The sequence below is a fragment of the Fukomys damarensis genome, unplaced genomic scaffold, assembly GCF_012274545.1.
Source record: "Fukomys damarensis isolate Sample0158 unplaced genomic scaffold, DMR_v1.0_HiC HiC_scaffold_14, whole genome shotgun sequence".
NCBI classification, from domain to species: domain Eukaryota; kingdom Metazoa; phylum Chordata; class Mammalia; order Rodentia; family Bathyergidae; genus Fukomys; species Fukomys damarensis.
The window spans coordinates 9,935,573-9,952,471 of NW_022900926.1; the positions used below are offsets into that span (position 1 = coordinate 9,935,573).

Consider the following 16,899-nt stretch of genomic DNA (forward strand, 5'->3'; position numbering starts at 1 on the left):
CATTTGTGCCTCTGTATCCATGAAAACTAAAAGATAGAAGAGGAAAAATAGAACCAAATGTTGTGTAATGAAACTGGGAATCACCTATTACATTTAGATAGCCACAATGAAATACAACTTCAGAGAATAAGGATATGAAAAATGAAAGTAATTTCCCAAAAATCTAAAGGAATTGTCTCCAAATTTACTAGGTTGTAGATTTTAGGGTATAAGTGAAAGGATCCTGAAAATCATATTGTTAACCATTGTTAGTTTAGAAAAGCCCTCCTTGTGGATAAAGCGTAGAAACTGGCACGATCAGACTCACGTTAGCATTCACATTAGCAGGGAGGGTGATATCTGACAAGAGTGTTAGGAAAACACTCCTGAGAAAGGCCAGGAGCCTCCTGGACCTCATCCATATCCTCCTTGTGGATAAAGCGTAGAAACTGGGGGCACGATCAGACTCATGTTAGCATTCACATTAGCAGGGAGGGTAACATCTGACAAGAGTGTTAGGAAAACACTCCTGAGAAAGGCCAGGAGCCTCCTGGACCTCATCCATAGTGGCTATGTTGAAAGGCTCCTAAAATGACAAGAACGCATTGGTTTGTCAGAAAAGAAACAGAGGCGTAAGGGTGACCCCAGTGTCCTGTTTGAAATAGAGTAGGTCATGGATGATTGATACCAACTAGTAGTAAAGGGGCTCTCAAGGAAGAGGAGCCAGTTCGGGAAAGTGAAGAGTCCATGGTTCTTATCAGCTCTTAGTGCAACACTATCTGAATAAAATAAAATTCACTCATTTAAAGTGCCAAGTTTCGGCAGTGACTATAGTCACAGAACCATTCACCGTGCTTCTCTGTGATCAGCTTCTCTGCACCCACCCTGCATCTACCTCTTTCCCTTCTGCACTGTGGCTCTGTCATTTCTACAAATTCACAGAGACAGAATCATCCCGTGATGTTGCTGTTCTGCTGGCCTTATCACCTCGGGGAGGAGGGCATGGATTGGCTTTTTCACTTAGTGTGCTATTTTTTGCAGTCCATCCACATTGTTGCATAGACCAATTGTTCATTCCTTTTAGTTGCTTAATCATATTCCATTGTGTGTTATGCTACAACTTACTTGTTGCTTTACAATTTGGTAAACGTTTAAGTCATTTCCAGTATGAGTCCATTATGAATAATTTTGCTATGAACGTTAATTCGCAGGTCACGAGCATTTGTAGATATGTTATTATTTCTTATCACAAGAACTCACCACATCTTTGCTTGAAGTTGTGACCATTTTTAATTTTAAGCATTCTGTTAGAAGTATATTCATTCCTTTTGCACTTTTTTAATGCCCAGTGATGTTAGAAATCATTATCTTTTATTTTCCATTCAAGTCTTTTTCTGAAGTATTTACAAATCTTGGCCCATTTTTATTTTGCTTATTTTTAGTAAGGATTTGCAATAGCTCTGCAAATATTCTATGTTCGAGCCCTTTAAATGCTCTATGTCTCTCAGAATACAGCTTGCATTTCACTTAGCAGTTTCATCTACTTTTTTATAAACACTTGTTTATTTTTCTCTTATGGATTATATTCTTTATTTTCCATCTAAGAAATACCTGTTTGCCCAAGTATACTGGTCACTTTAACGTCACTGGGAAAAAATATCCAACACCCGCACCTTGAAGGAGGCGGTGCTTGCCGTTAATTTGGTTCACAGTTTCCGGTGGGTTCGTCCAAGGTCGGCTGCCTCTAAGGCAGAAATGCTAGAGGAAGGGCCAGGCACAGGAAAAACTGCTCATCCCAGGACAGCGAGGAAGCAGAGAGAGAGAGAGAGAGAGAGAGAGAGAGAGAGAGAGAAGAGAGAGGAGCTGGGGCCCAGAGCACCCTCTCAGGCCCTGCCCTCAGTGACCCCCCCAGGCCACAAGTCCCCCCAGCTCTTTGGGCTGCTCTGCTCCTTGGGGAGGGCTCTGATAGCGAGGACAGCCTCCGATGACCCTCTGGCCTTCAAAGTTTGGGCGTTTTGGAGGGCCTTTTACATAGAAACCATAATAGCAAATTTCAAAGATTTCTGTTCTGTGTTTTCTTCAAAAAATTTTACAATTCTAGCTCTTACATTAGGTCCATGGCCCATTTTGGGATTTCTTGTTTTTTCATTATTTAGTATATGTCTGAGACGTGCATTACCATCCATTCATCGAGGGGCATCAGTACCTTATCACAATATCTTGATTGCTATTGCTTTCTAGAAAGGAAAAAAAAATCGAATATTCTGAGCTTTCCGACTTTATTCTTCATTTCCAATATACCTTGGCTATTTTACATACTTTACGTTTCCATATAAATTTTAAATTCAGCTTCCCAGTTTCTTTACCAGAAATCCTGTTGATTGGGATTACACTGAGTGTATAGATCAATGTGAGAAAAATTGGTATCATAAAAATATTGGATCTTCCAGTGCATAAAGCTGGCATAAATTTGCATATATTTAAGCCTCTATAATTTTTCTCAATAATGCTTCATAGCTTCTGGTATGCTTTACACATATATTACTAAATCTATCATTGTTTTATATTTCTGACTCAAACATAAATGCCAATCTTTGTTCCATTTCAATTTTCAATTGTTTGCTGCTAGAATGGAAAAATATATTTTTACCATTCTGTACTGCAACTTTTCCAAGCACATAGTTCAATTTTTGGTAGTTTCATTAAAACTTTCTACTTGATCATGTAATCTGAAAAAATAGTATATTTCTTTTCCGAGCTGTGTAATTTTCACTTTGTTTTCTTGTCCTGTTGCTGTAAAATATTGATTAGGAGATATAGAAATACCTTTACCATATTTATTATGTAAATTTGAAAGCAATCTGTCTTTTCCAAATGAGAATGTCATTACTTGTACTTTCTCCACAGATGTCCTTTATTAGTTTATTATTAGTTTGTCCTTTATTATTAGTTTGCAGATTTTCCCTCTTATCCCTAGTTTGCAAAGAGCTTTTATAAAGAACTTATATGCATTTTTGTTGCATCCCTTGTCTGCTACTTTTAATGCAACAAAAGTTGTTTTTTTAAAGTTGTTAATGTGGTGAATAATATTAATTGATTTTCAAATGCTCATCCATTGTTGCTGTCCTTCCATAATTTCTATTTGGTCATGGGAATTATTGTTTTTAACTGTTGGATTTTGCTTGCTCTCATTTTTTGCATCTGTGTTCATCGGGAATATTGATCCATTTTTTAGGTAGTTTTTCCTTGTGTTAGCATTGGTGCACTGCTACCCTTATGAAGTGGTTGGGAAAGTATTTCCTCCTCACAATTTCTAAAAGGGTTTGGATCATCATTGAAATAAAAAACAAATACTTTTTATTTATTAAGTTTATTGTTACATTTTAGGTAAACAATGTGATCACATTCAGCAGTGGCATTTTGGTTCTTGGTTCTTGATTTTTCCCATTCCCCTTCCCTCCGTACCACCCTGAAAACAGAAATACTTTAGAGAAATCTAAACCTCGTTCTTTGCAAAAAAAAATAATAAAGTTGACTTTTTCTAGAAAGATTGATCAACAAAAAGAAGAAATAATCAGAATCAAACTAAGAGTAGGGTTGAGGATTTAGCTCAGGGGTTCAGTGGCCTGCCTTGGTAGCGCAAGGACCCAAGTTCAATCCCCTGTACCAAAAAAAAACAAAAAACAAAAAAAACTAAGAGTAGACACCACTGTGGATAGTACTTTATAAGCATTACGATAGTATGATAATAACACAGCCAATTTTTCAAAAAACTTCTATGAAATAAACGTTTTCTCCTTTTGCTGAATTTGAATTTGACTCTTCTCTCTTTTTCGAGTTTTTCTAATTATTATAACTTATCCACTTGAAAATATTACATACTTTGGAATTGGTAGGTGGAATATTTCATGAAAGTCAGTGTTTCTCATTGCTCGGGTTTTCTGTTTCTGAGTGTTGAACTATTAGTTCTTTCTTTCAGTCCTCTAAGGTTTTAATTCACGTATTTTGGAGCAGTGATACTAGGTATATGTATATTTAGGATATTATGTCGCTTTAAAAAGTCTTACGATAAAACATCCTTTCATCCCTAGAAATACTTGCTGTATCAAAGTCTACTTTTTTATATTAATGCAGCCATCATAATTTTCTTTCGTTTGGTAGTTGTGTGGCAAAGATTTTTTTTAAACTATTGTTTATTCCATCTTTCTTTTAAATATTTTTTATATGTTTCATTCAGGCAATGTAGTTTTAAATGTTTGTTGTTGATTTAATTTTGTTTTTGTGGTTGTGTTGTTTTGTTTTGTTTTGTTTTGTTTTTTTGAGACAGGGTCTCACTATGTAGTTGAGACTGACCTGGAACTCACTATGTAGCTCAGACTGGTCTTGAACTCACAGCAATTCTCCTGCCTCAGCCTCCTGAATGCTGGGATTTAAGGCATGTGCCACCACGCCCAGTCTGTTGTTGATTTAATACTTTGACCTTTTAATTGTGATATTTCAATAATTTACACTTAATGTAATTACCAGTATTAGTGTGATTGGATTAACTCTATTTCACACTTTATCTGTTTTCTGTTTGCTTGACCTGTCTGATATACATTTTTTTTTTAATTTCTTGCATTGCTTTGGATTGAGTAACTTTATGACTGGTTCTCTTCGCTTTTAGATTATTTTATATACCTATTGCTTTCATATATTTAGTGTTTCTTTGGGCATATACATTTCTAACTTTCCAGAGTGTGCTTCAGAATAAATACTAGACTGTTTTACATTTGTGTAAGAACTTTACAATGGCAAATCTCCAATTCCCATCCCTATCTTTGTGCTGCTGTTGCCATATATTTTTATTTCTTCATGTTATATACCGCACAGTATAATGTCGTTTTTTTATTTAAACAGTTATCTTTTTAAAGTAGAAAAACTTTTCTCTTTTCCTATATATTTATTCCAGGATGTTAATTGCTTTGTTTATATCCAAAATTTCATTTTACATCATTTTTCTCCTTCCTTTAACTATCTTTCTAATTTATATCATTATTGCTTCTAGCATTTCAGATCTACATAGTAATTCTTTCCTTTTTTGTTTATTAAAAGTCTTTCTTTCCTTAATTTTCCAAGATGTTTTTTTAGAATATATAACATCATTATCAGTTTTCAGCTATTTAATGATGCTTTTTGGAGTTTTATGTTTAATTTTAATGGGATTAGTTGGCTTGATTGGCTCTATACTGCAGTCTTTATGAAATGTGGAAAATTTTCAGTCATTATATCTGTAAATTTATTTATATTCTTCAACCTCAGGGACCCTTTCTGGTATTAATTATGTATATAGTAGACCACTTTACATCTTCCCACATCTCACTAAGTCTCTATTATATTGGTTGATTTTTTTTGTTTTTTTTTTTCATTTTTGATGGTTCTATTGTTATGTGTCAAAATTCACTGATTTTTACCTACAGTATTCAATCTGTTGTTAATATAATTGAGTATATTTTTAATTTCGAATATCATATAGTTTATTTTTAATATTTTATTTTGGATCTTTGTCTGTTTTTTATTTCTCCCTTCATTACACTCTTCCTTTTTACTCATCCCTGAAAATATTTATAGTATTTGTAAATAATAACATTTTAAGATGAGTGCTAACTCTACCATTTCTTTCGGAATTATTTCAGTTTATTTTTTGGCTGGTTATGAGCTGTATTTACTTGATTATTTATATGCCTGGTAATTTTTTTATCTTTACTGTTTATTGGTCCATTCTAGGTACACAGTACAGTTACATTCATCACTGGGATCTTGTACCTTTACAAGACTTACCCTGATTCTTATTTTTCCCATTCCCCTGCTCTCCTTTCACCCGCTCCAGCTTCCCTGTTTACAAAGACATTGTTTCCATGTTTTGCCTTTTCACGTATTTTTTTCTTCTCCCTTTTTACCTTTCCCCTACCCCTTCCACTCTTTTAGCCCTTTTCTTCCTATTTCACACTATCAATTATACATTTTGACCCTCATTGACACTTTTAGCTTTTCACACCAGAGGAACTGTTCAGTAATTAAAATGTGTGACTTACCAATTGTAATTTACTGAATACTAGACAATGTACATTTATTTTTGTTGTAAATAGGGTTTTGTTGTATTCCTTTTTTAAAAAAACAGTTTTTATAATATTGGTGACATTGAACCCGGGCCCTCACGTACACTAGACAAGTGCTCTACCACTGAGTGACGTCCATAGCCCTGTTGTTTTCCCATAGAAAGTGTTGAACTTTATCCGTCAGGCAGTTTGATGCTCATAGACCACTTAGATCCCTTTGAATCTCGCTTTGTTGTTTGATTAGAGAGAGTGCAAGGAAAACTTCGATTCTATGCACCAGTTAGCCGCACTATTGGTGTGACTCTTCTGAGAACATTACTGGAGTCATCGCTCTGCCTCTCCGCACTGACTGTTAGGAGTATAAATTGCTCCAACGTTTCTGTGAGGTCTAGGGCCTTTTGATGTTTCATTTTCACCAACCATATAGAACTCCATCTCTTATATGTATATATCAGCATTCAGCCAAAGACTTCAGGGACCTCTTCTGCACATCTCTGGAATCATTTCACTATCAAACTTCTTTTACTTGCTTATTTTTTGAACTGTAGTTGCTTTATTTTCTCCACACTCCATGCTTTCTCTGTCAACTCAGTTCTAGCGCTGGACTTTATTTGGTTTCCTCACTCAGTTCTGTGCTTTCTTTTATCCAATGTCTGAAAAAAAAGTAGTGTTTTGATCTGATTTTGTTGTTCTGTCTTATGGCTTGTAAGCTTAAAATAGTGGAAATAAACCCTATAGGTGCTAAAAACTAAGAGATGGCTCACAAAGAAGAGAACAGTCCTCAATGTTAAATATAATACGAGAGTCAAGATTTGACTCTGATGTACTTCCATTAAATTTAAGAGCAGTAGGTAAAGACATCATTTGTGTGGATGGGAGTCGTTCTAATCAGTAATACTGAGTTTAGAAAATGTAGAAACGTAATGGCCATGTGCGGCCTCTTTGGCCTATGCTAAATACACTGTAAAGAGGAAGGTTGTTTTATCTGCCAAACACACATGGTACTGCAAACTACAGCCTTCTTTATGTATTTGATAAAACATCCGAGCACTTGCTTAGGATACACAGACTTGGAAGAGAATAAGAGTACTTGTGACTTTAAAACAGTTCCGAAATCTGCCTTCAATTAGTCATGTGACCAATTACATAAAAACTAGACAGGATACTTATTTTTCTGATGCCTGAGACATTAAGTTCGAAATGTCATAGTTTTGTTTTCATAGTTTTTCAGGAAACAAAACAAAAACTTATCAAGAATTTCAAATGCTTCTAATGAAAATAAACAAAATAAACCGGGCCCTGATGTTCCCCGGCTCATGGTTCACATTTCAACTTCAGATTCAGGCATCCCCTCTGTCAGTCACTTGGATTCATGGACTAAGACATGGGGAAACAGATCTCTTTCTATCCACAAAATCCTGTGATATGACCAAAATCTAATGAAACTCTTGAAATTAAAGCTTATACCTAATGTTGAGGAAATAAATTAGGAGCAGTTTAAGTCTCTACAAAAATGTGGTTATTTCATACTGGTTGAAGTTGATTAAAGAATGTTTTCCTACACTGATTATTAAAAATCTGAATTTTGGGTTTTTTGTTTGTTTGTTTTGATTTGTTTTTTGAGACAGGGTCTCACCATGTAGTTGAGACTGACCTGGAACTCGCTATGTAGTCGAGGCTGGTCTCGAACTCACAGCGATCCTCCTGCTTCAGCCTCCTGATTGCTGGGATTACAGGCATGCACCACCATGACCGGCTAAAAATCTGAATTTTTGAATAGCCACACATTTCACTATTATGAAGAATTCCCTAAGTTCATGTAACCTTCATAATTTATGTATAAGCATATATTCTAATATTTTTAAAAGCTTGGGTGACTATAATATAAAAGTAGTAATTGTAAGATGCATGGCTTCTCTCTGTTCATGTTGTGGATAATTTCTATATACTAAGGCGTAAGTACACACAGCATCTGAGGTGCTGTTGAAGTAGAATACAATGCCAACCATTTTTCACTAGCAGAGGAATAGTGAATAAATCCTCTATTGCTAAACCAACATTCTATCAGATTATGGTTTAAGTTTGATGCTGGCTGTAGTGCTATCTAAACATACAGCTAATGGTCTCATTTATTCCTCAGGATAACTACCTAAATAAACCTTCTGAATTGAACAGATCCCAACATCTATTTGTATTGTCACCCATTCCTCAAGAGACAGTGCTTCCATTTTGAACAATAATTGGGTAGCAGACATTTTCAATTTTTTTGTTACTTAAAGATTTCTCAGTGAATATTTTAAACTTTATTACATGATTATAGTTTTCCATACCATAGCATAATTTGTTTCTCATTATGGCCCATATTTTTTGAATCAATACATACTCAAGATAATTGGCAAAAAAATTTTGAGTAAATAAATTATCTTAATTTGGAAATTTCATTTTGTATATGATGTTTTACAGGATTGGATTATTCCATGCCTGGGACACTATGAACATGTTTCCAATGCATAATAAATAATCACATTTTGGACCTTTGTATTTAAAATAACTTCTAGTAGCAGTCCCTAACAGCATCCTTTTTACTATGTATCAATGAACAGGAAGAAAAATACCTCCTTTTCAAAACAGTAAAAATAAGACATGATTGTTTTAATATCAGTCTAAGAAGATTTTCCACCAATCATATGGGCAGTAAGAGACAGTGGAAGAAAAAGTGGCAATTTTACATCATATCCTAGAACGACTAGCCTGATTAGCAGGTCACAAATAGTAGGAACAGAAGCAGGGATACCTAGCGCCAGTGGACTTAAAAATAACGTTGATGGAGAAGTAAGAGTCAGATTCAGGTCTTTTTCCAAGGAGAACAATGGAACAGCTCCAGAAAGATTAAGGCCACAGATAAAGTATAAACGCTATTCAGTGGAAATCAGACAAGAAGAGAGATCAAACCCACCTGGGTACCAAGTCAGGATCCACCTGGGAGACAGGAACCGTACAGTTTATTTAGCAGGAAAGGTGAAATATAAAGAATTATCAACTGTCTCATTAGCCATTAGTTACTAAAAGAGGATTAAAGAGCTACAGGTCCTTCAAAGAGCAAGTGCAAAAGAGTAGTTACCACCGTAGGCTAAGACAGGGTGGCCTTGAAGGAACCAAGAGCTAAGAGAAAGCAACCTCCTTTTCCCACCTCAAGAAGGATGACATTAGCATGTCTTAGAGGAGGATGTACAGTAACCCGCTGAGTACAAAACAGAAAGTAATGTGCCAGAGTTTGGGGGTCAGAGCTGGTCCACTGAGGCTGCCCTCCACTTTGGAGGGTACAAGAGCAACTGTCCTAAGAAGCAACATGGAGTGAAGTCCTGCTGAGGTCCCTGTTGAGTATGCCTCGCATCCCACTCCTGGTCATGGAGCAGTGTCTGTGGGTCTCCCGCAGGGTGGATTTGGGGCCAGGAAACCATACATTGGCCTAAAAAAATGATAGACTCCAAAGTTCCCAGTGACACTGTAGAAGTTCACTTGGTTTTTTCAGTAAATTTGAAGAAGATATGAACTCTGGAAATCAAGAGCAGAAATCTTTAAAAGAAGAATATAAAACAAACAATATACTCTGGTTTGTCTTCAGATTGTATCAGTCTCTCACCTTTTTAGTAGAACAAAACAGCTAGATGAACAGAAATTGAAAATGAGTATGATGAAATTAAGAAATTATTTAAAAGCAGCCAAATTAAGAGTGTAATTAAAATATACATTGGTGGTACACCTATGCCATACATTTTTCACTAAAACAGGAGATATAAAATAGAGAACCAAATGCAAACAAAACCATCGCAAGAAAGGTAAAGCAAGGAAAAGGATTAGAAAACATTATAGTATTATAAATTTGGCAGGCAGACAGGAGTGCTATATTGCAAGAATTGTGGGAAAAAAAGAATTATGGTTGATTCTAAAGAATAAGATGAATAAAAATAGAACAGGTATAAAACCAGAGACAAATCTGAACAATCTTAGATATGAATCAAAAGAACAATTGTTTTCTAACTGAAAGAACTCTATATTCCAGTAAATCCATAAGGAGAAAAAAGACTGCTCTGATATTTAAAACTTGTAGCAAAAATTTGTATTACATAAATAAAAAGAAAATCGTATGCACATGTAAGGTAAAGATCAAAGGTTACTAGCAAAGCATTGCAAATTGAGACTGTCAATGAACTAAACATCAAAAGCCAATGTGCTAGGTATCAGTGCTCTGGGCTCTCCCTGGAGTCCTGTTCTCTGGTTCACTTCTCCTTATATGTTCTCACAGCATTTTGTGCTTCTTGCTTATGTTATAGCATCATATTTACATACTTACTGGTCTCCATCAGACATAGTTGATATCTCCATAGAGCTTAAAATGTTACATTAAGTAAGGAGGTAGAACGGACTTATCTACACTTTAATCCTTGAAACGAAAAGTACTTGAACAAAAGTCATAACCCACCCCTCCCTTTCATGAAAAGACAGAAAAATACAACCCTTTTTTTCTCCTTCATATAGTGTTCTGGCTTCTGGATAGTCATCTGTTGTCTTCAGTGCATGAAGCAATTTTAATGTTTATGTTCACTGATGTCTCCCACGAGACGAAACTAAAATAGTACAAAGCACATAATAGCTACGTGATTAATATGGGTTAATAGAAGCTTAGCATCATTAGGATTAAAATTTCAAGATCTTTTCTGTGAAGCTGTAGTGATGGTTGCTGTTTTTCTTTCCACCCTAGGCTTGTAACTGCAGCACAGTGGGGTCGCTGCATTTGCAGTGCAACATAAACACAGGCCAGTGTGACTGCCGTCCACAGTTCTCCGGAGTACAATGTACGGCCTGCACGCACGGCCACTGGAGCTATCCTCACTGCGTCCTCTGTGATTGCTTCCTGCCGGGCACGGAGGCTGCCACCTGTGACTCCGAGACTAAAATATGCTCCTGCAGCGATCCAACTGGGCAGTGCACGTGCAAGGTAAATGCAGCCCAAATTCAGCAAGGCAAAGTCCCCTCAGTTCCAATTCCATTTCTCAGTTTTTGCTTCATTCACTGTTCATTATTCCTGCTTCATTAGGCTGCACAAATACAAGCTCATTGCCCGACACAGTTTTCCCTGATATATGTTCACAGGCACGCAAATAAAATAAGCTCTGCTTGTTAAGAACTTATTTTCAGCCCATACTGTTTTTCTAGCATGAAACAGGACATATATTTTCAATCGTGCAGTGAAATTGTTTTTCTTTCTATTTTCCTTTGTTAAACAAGAAAAAACGTGGGGAGTGGGCCAGGGAAGACTACTACTTTAAGTGCTGTCAGAGAAAATCACAGCTGAACAATATGGCTTCTGAAAAGACATCCCTCCTGAAATTAACCTGCAATCACCGTACATTAAAAAATATATTTACTACTGTGGAGGTTCACTAAAATTTCATCACATATAAAAATGACATTATAAACTGAGTATGTGCAGATTTCAGCCCTCGTTAATATTGCTAAATGATGCAGAAAAACAGCCAATTAAAGAGGGCAAGAGGGGATTTTCCCCCTTCTGAACCTCTGAGCAGACAGTCCCAGAACAAATGCAGTTAAAACTTTGTCAAAGATATGTTTTTAAGATAAAATCTATGCAGAGAGGAGCAGAGGATAAAGACAGCTGAAATCCAGGGCATGGTTGTTAATAGTCTTTGAGGAAAATAATTAGAAATATTAGAAAAATAATAATTTCTGCCGTGAACCCCAGTCAAAACAGAGTCCAATGCCACATTATCACATGTTATAATTATGGTTTTCTATTTCACAATGCTCTATATATGCATATATATTATGTTATAATAACCACATAAATATACATTATTAACCTCCAGCCTGGTTTTCTTAACAACTTGGTATAGTACCACTGTCTAGCAATATTTTTATGTGGCTTTTTAAATTCTCCTAAGGGCTTCACGTTGCCCATAGAAAAATTGTAGGAGATGTGCCATTTAGGTTTAAAAGCAACATACAGTACCCATTGTCATAAGTGTATTTGTGAACTAAATACTCTGGAAAACCCATGAAACCCTAACAGCGAGCTTAGCTATGTGTGCCACTGGAGAGGTGAGTCCAAACCTTGCTTTACTTTAATTAAAGTAGAAATGTGTTCTGCTTATTCATTTGTAAGTGGATTTTCCCCATAACCTGGCCGAGAACTCTATGGGGCTCTCTTCTCTCATCAGGTGAACGTGGAAGGCATCCACTGTGACAGGTGCCAGTCAGGCCACTTTGGTCTGGATGCCAGGAACCCACGTGGCTGCAGCAGTTGCTATTGCTTCGGTGCTACAAGTCAGTGCTCAGAAGCCAAAGGCCTCATCCGTACACGGGTGAGTAAGGAGCTGCTGAGCCATGTTTCTCCCTGCTGGCATCTTTTAGGTTGGCCCGGAGGGGTAGTAGGAAACGGTAAAGCATTTAAGTAAGCTTTCCCCTTGTGCACAATCAGAAATGCTAAGAGGCTGTGTGCCATGAGGCTGTTGGAGAAAATGCCTTTTCTTGTATAATTCTTCCTTAAAGATAGTTCATTTTTTTGGTTGATAAGGAAATAGATGCCATGGGAAAAAAGGAAACACCGTCGAGGAGGCATGATGCTTTGGCACAGAAGGGAGCTGCATTCTGAGGAATGAGGGTACCAGAGGTTACATGTCAATACATTCAAACACTGCAAGGAAAACCGGAATGTGTTGCATTTATCTCAACTGGCCCTAGGAGGTCATCCAACCTTAAGTGGAAACACTTTCATTTTTACTTTAATTGTCCTTTGGCTCTTTTAAATTTGATTTTTATTACTGCAAGAGGTTTTGTTTTTCACATGTGGCTTTTCTCATGCAAACTTTTGCAAGGGATGTATCCTGTCCTGTTCTCACCTACTCGGTGGTAGCCCTCTTTGTTGTGAACATACCTCCTCCTTAGGACGAGTGGAACACTCCAAATGGACATGTGATCCACAGGCTGTCTTAAAGGGTTGCCCAAGAAACTATGCTCACTCTGCCATCTTGGACTCCGTGCAGGTGACTCTAGCAGCAGAGCAGACCATTCTGCCCCTGGTGGACGAGGTGCTGCAGCACACGACCACCAAAGGCATCGCTTCCCAACCCCCAGAGATTGTTGCAGACATGAAGTTGGTGAGACAGGATCTCCAGTTGGAGCCTTTTTATTGGAAACTCCCAGAACAATTTGAAGGAAGGAAGGTAGGACAAATTCTGAAGTCATGTGAGAATGAAGTGAAATGCATCTTAGGAATCACACCATTCCGAGATTTATCTAAATCATCACCGTTTCTTTTCTTTTGTCAGCTGATGGCCTATGGGGGCAAACTCAAGTATGCAATCTATTTTGAAGCTCGAGAAGAGACAGGATTCTCGACATATAAACCTCAAGTCATCATTCGCGGTGGTTCTCCTCGTGCTAGAATAATCGTCAGACATATGGCTGCACCCCTCAATGGTCAACTGACAAGGCATGAAATTGAAATGACAGAGGTAAAGTTATTAGTTGTTTGTGTGCGAAGATGCCAATGGCTTGTGTTCAACTTTATCGAAGTGGTTTCTCCTCTTGTTAACAGAAAGAATGGAAATATTATGGTGATGATCCTCGAATCAGTAGAACTGTGAGCCATGAAGACTTCATGGATACACTGTATGATATCCATTATCTTCTCATCAAGGCTACCTATGGAAATATCATGCGACAAAGCAGGTAAACCAGGGCAGAAAATATTCAAATCAGGTCTCAATCTAGTTTCTATAGGCAAGCTTAGTAAGACATCAGATAAGAAAGATTTGGAAGTAATTGGCTTCGGAGTGCAATGACAAAAAGAAGCCAAGGGTGGCTTCCAGGTCACCAGATAGAAACTACAGCTATTCACCAAGAAAGGAAAACAGCACAACTAAAGGGGGAAAATGCTGAACTCACCTTAGACATGGTGAGTTTAAGATGTCAGTTAAAAACTCAAGGAAAAAAAAAAAAACGGAAAAATGGGCGAGGATTTAGCTCAGCGGTTGGTGGCCTGCCTTGCAAGTGCAAGGACCGGAGTTCAATCCCTGGTACAAAAAAAAAAACCTCAAGGAAATGCGTACCGCGGTTTGATGTAAGTAACTGCTCTGTTATAAACATGCTACAAGATTACTGAGGAAGTGGCCTCCTTCAGTTATCAGGACACCCAGTAAGGCAAAGGTAGTCCAGTCTCTTCCAGCCATGAGTGCTCTCCTCTGTTCACTCCAGATCTATGTAACATGGTTGCTGGCACAGTGGACCATGATGCAAGGTAACTGAAGGTCACAATGGGTAAAAGCACACAGAAGAATCTCAGGAATAACATGTTTTAGAAACCAAGCCATGGGGAATATTCATGGAAATATTCAGGGTTTTCATACAACCCAAAAGAGGCCAATTAAAATGAGGCATATTTACATATTTACACTGACCCGTAGGACCACCCTAGTGACATTAGTAATACCAGTTCCAGGGGAGACCTGGGGCAGACATAGTCTCTGTATAAGGAATACAGATTAGAACGTGAATTTTGGTCTTTGATTTATTCTCTTACCAAAAATCCCTAGTTCAATCAAAAAAGCAATATGGATGTTCTCCATGAAAAGAAAAGTGTTTTGGTTATATTCAGTGCTTAGTGCAGTATAAATATTTGAAAGGCAGGGTTTTTGGATTCATTAATTCAACCATTGAAGCTTTCATAAATGCTTTGCTTTATTTTCCTGGCCTGGTCTACTAATTTATCATATAATACTCTTTTAGCAGCATATATTGATTCCACAGACTTACAGAACATAACAGAAAAACACATGAGAGAAACTGATACTCTTGTAGGAACTTAACTCAAATTTCTGCATCAGTTATATGAGACTTATCTGTGTCTGTGCCTCACCGGGTACATTTTTCCTTCCATTAAAGAAACAGACCATGTGCACTCATTTGTTGGACTCTTCTGGCTATCTTGTAAGTTATTCTCTCTATATATCTATGATTTTAATCGTTTCTTCATTACAACTCTCTTTCCCATAATTTATAAACATAATTACTTCTCTTTCAAACAGTCATCCTTTAATGTTTGACACTGTGACATTCCTTCTTTCTGTAATTTATATTCATGGAAAACAGTAGCATATAATCACCGTGTCCCATTCTTCCTTTCTTTATGCTTTGTCATGCTTCCTACTGTAGCAGTTTATTTTCACGTGCAATCATAAAAACGTGCTGAAAAATGATCTCTGCTATAATGTTAATTATTGGAGGATATCAAATGTACATTACGTGGTAAAAGCCAAAGCGGATTTGCGTGTTTTAGATATGCAAATAGATTATTTTGCAAATTGTTCCAAAAGTCAATAAATTTTGGGTAGCTAACAGAGACAACCTTTTATTAGTAGAAAGAATGTTTTCATTCAGTTTCATCGTATTCTCTTTGGCCTTTTCACCAGTTGCACCCTCCTACGCTGTGACATTTTGTCTTGTTGACCCGTCTCTTTCTCTTCTCACACTCTGCCGCATATCTTTACCTAATGAAATCCTTCTATTTAAGTGCTCATGTTCTGAAACTTCAAGGGAAAATCAATCTTTCTAAGCTCCATAAAAACTTCAGTCATAGTGTAGCAGAAGCAAGAAGTAACAAGCACTTGCTATTGTAAGACAGTGGACTCATGACAAAGATTTTCAAAAAGTTTAAATAGTCCTTCTGAAATAATTTAAACAGAGCCTCACATTTCTATTATTGTATAACTTTAAACAGAACCAAAGAGTTAAGAGTTATACATGTTGTTGAAAATTGTGAACTTTTTTATCAATCCTAGCATTTTCATTCTTACTTGTCTTCTACTGTTTATCTTCATGATTTAGTAATCATTTAAATAGAAGTCCTCTCTCTGAAGCAAGCAGAGCTGTTGCTCTTGTTGCTCTTCCATCTGACTCACCCTCCCTCACCTTTACCCTCCTCAAGTCTCCTGAGAAAAATTGTGAATCCAGAGATGCACATTGTTACCACTATTCCACCCTCACTTGATTTTTTAAAAATTTCTTTTCGGTACTGGGGATCAAACTGGGGACCTTGCTTGTGCAAGGCAGGTGGTGGGACCACTGAGATAACTCCTCAGACTTCTTAATTTGATTTCTAAACACTTGCTGGTCTGCTGTGTGTGTATGTGTGCAAAACAAAGATGACAAGAGGGTGCTACTTGCTTCTATGGCTGTAAGATGTCATGCAGATGGCAGAGGGAGGGGGCTTGTCAACAACACCGGGGAAACAGAAAGATGGGGTCTTCCTTATCAGAGAAGAATGGTTTGTGGACCACTTACTATCTGCCCATGCACTCGAAGGGTCAGGGAGGGACGGGGAATCAGGATTAAGGCTGCATGTGTGTTTCATAGAGGCTGGCTGATCTTCAGGTGCCAATTACAATGCTAGTGAACCATAGCGTGCATTCCTAATTCAGTAAAGCTTATCTGTGCTTGTTGTGAAGCTTGTGCTTAACCGCTGGAGATGTCTTTTATAACCTATTGGAGGCGCCTTTCATTGAAGCAAAACTATTCATGGTCTCATTTGAGAGTTTATTTGCAGAACATTTTCATGTTACCAGTTAAGTTGATCATGAAATAGTCTGACTTTATGGACTGCATATATTTTTAGTGTGTAATTTCAAATTAATAAAAAAGCTAACAGGCCTGGGATTTAGCTCAGTGGTGCTGCTGCCTGCCTCACAAGCACAAGACCCCAAGTTTGATCCCCAGTAGCAAAAAAATAAATAAATAAATAAAT

The 16,899-nt window shown here is 37.2% G+C and overlaps 1 protein-coding gene across 3 annotated transcripts in view; it reads left to right on the top strand.

Moving 5' to 3' along the window:
- Positions 1 to 16,899, top strand: part of Lama2 (laminin subunit alpha 2) — a 563,701-nt gene that overhangs the window by 369,427 nt on the left and 177,375 nt on the right. For all 3 annotated transcript variants that reach the window (XM_033763224.1, XM_033763225.1, XM_033763226.1), the window contains 5 exons: positions 10,840 to 11,076; positions 12,317 to 12,460; positions 13,142 to 13,321; positions 13,427 to 13,612; positions 13,696 to 13,829. In XM_033763224.1, coding sequence (XP_033619115.1) covers positions 10,840 to 11,076; positions 12,317 to 12,460; positions 13,142 to 13,321; positions 13,427 to 13,612; positions 13,696 to 13,829 — 881 coding nt within the window. The remainder of the gene's footprint in view (positions 1 to 10,839; positions 11,077 to 12,316; positions 12,461 to 13,141; positions 13,322 to 13,426; positions 13,613 to 13,695; positions 13,830 to 16,899) is intronic.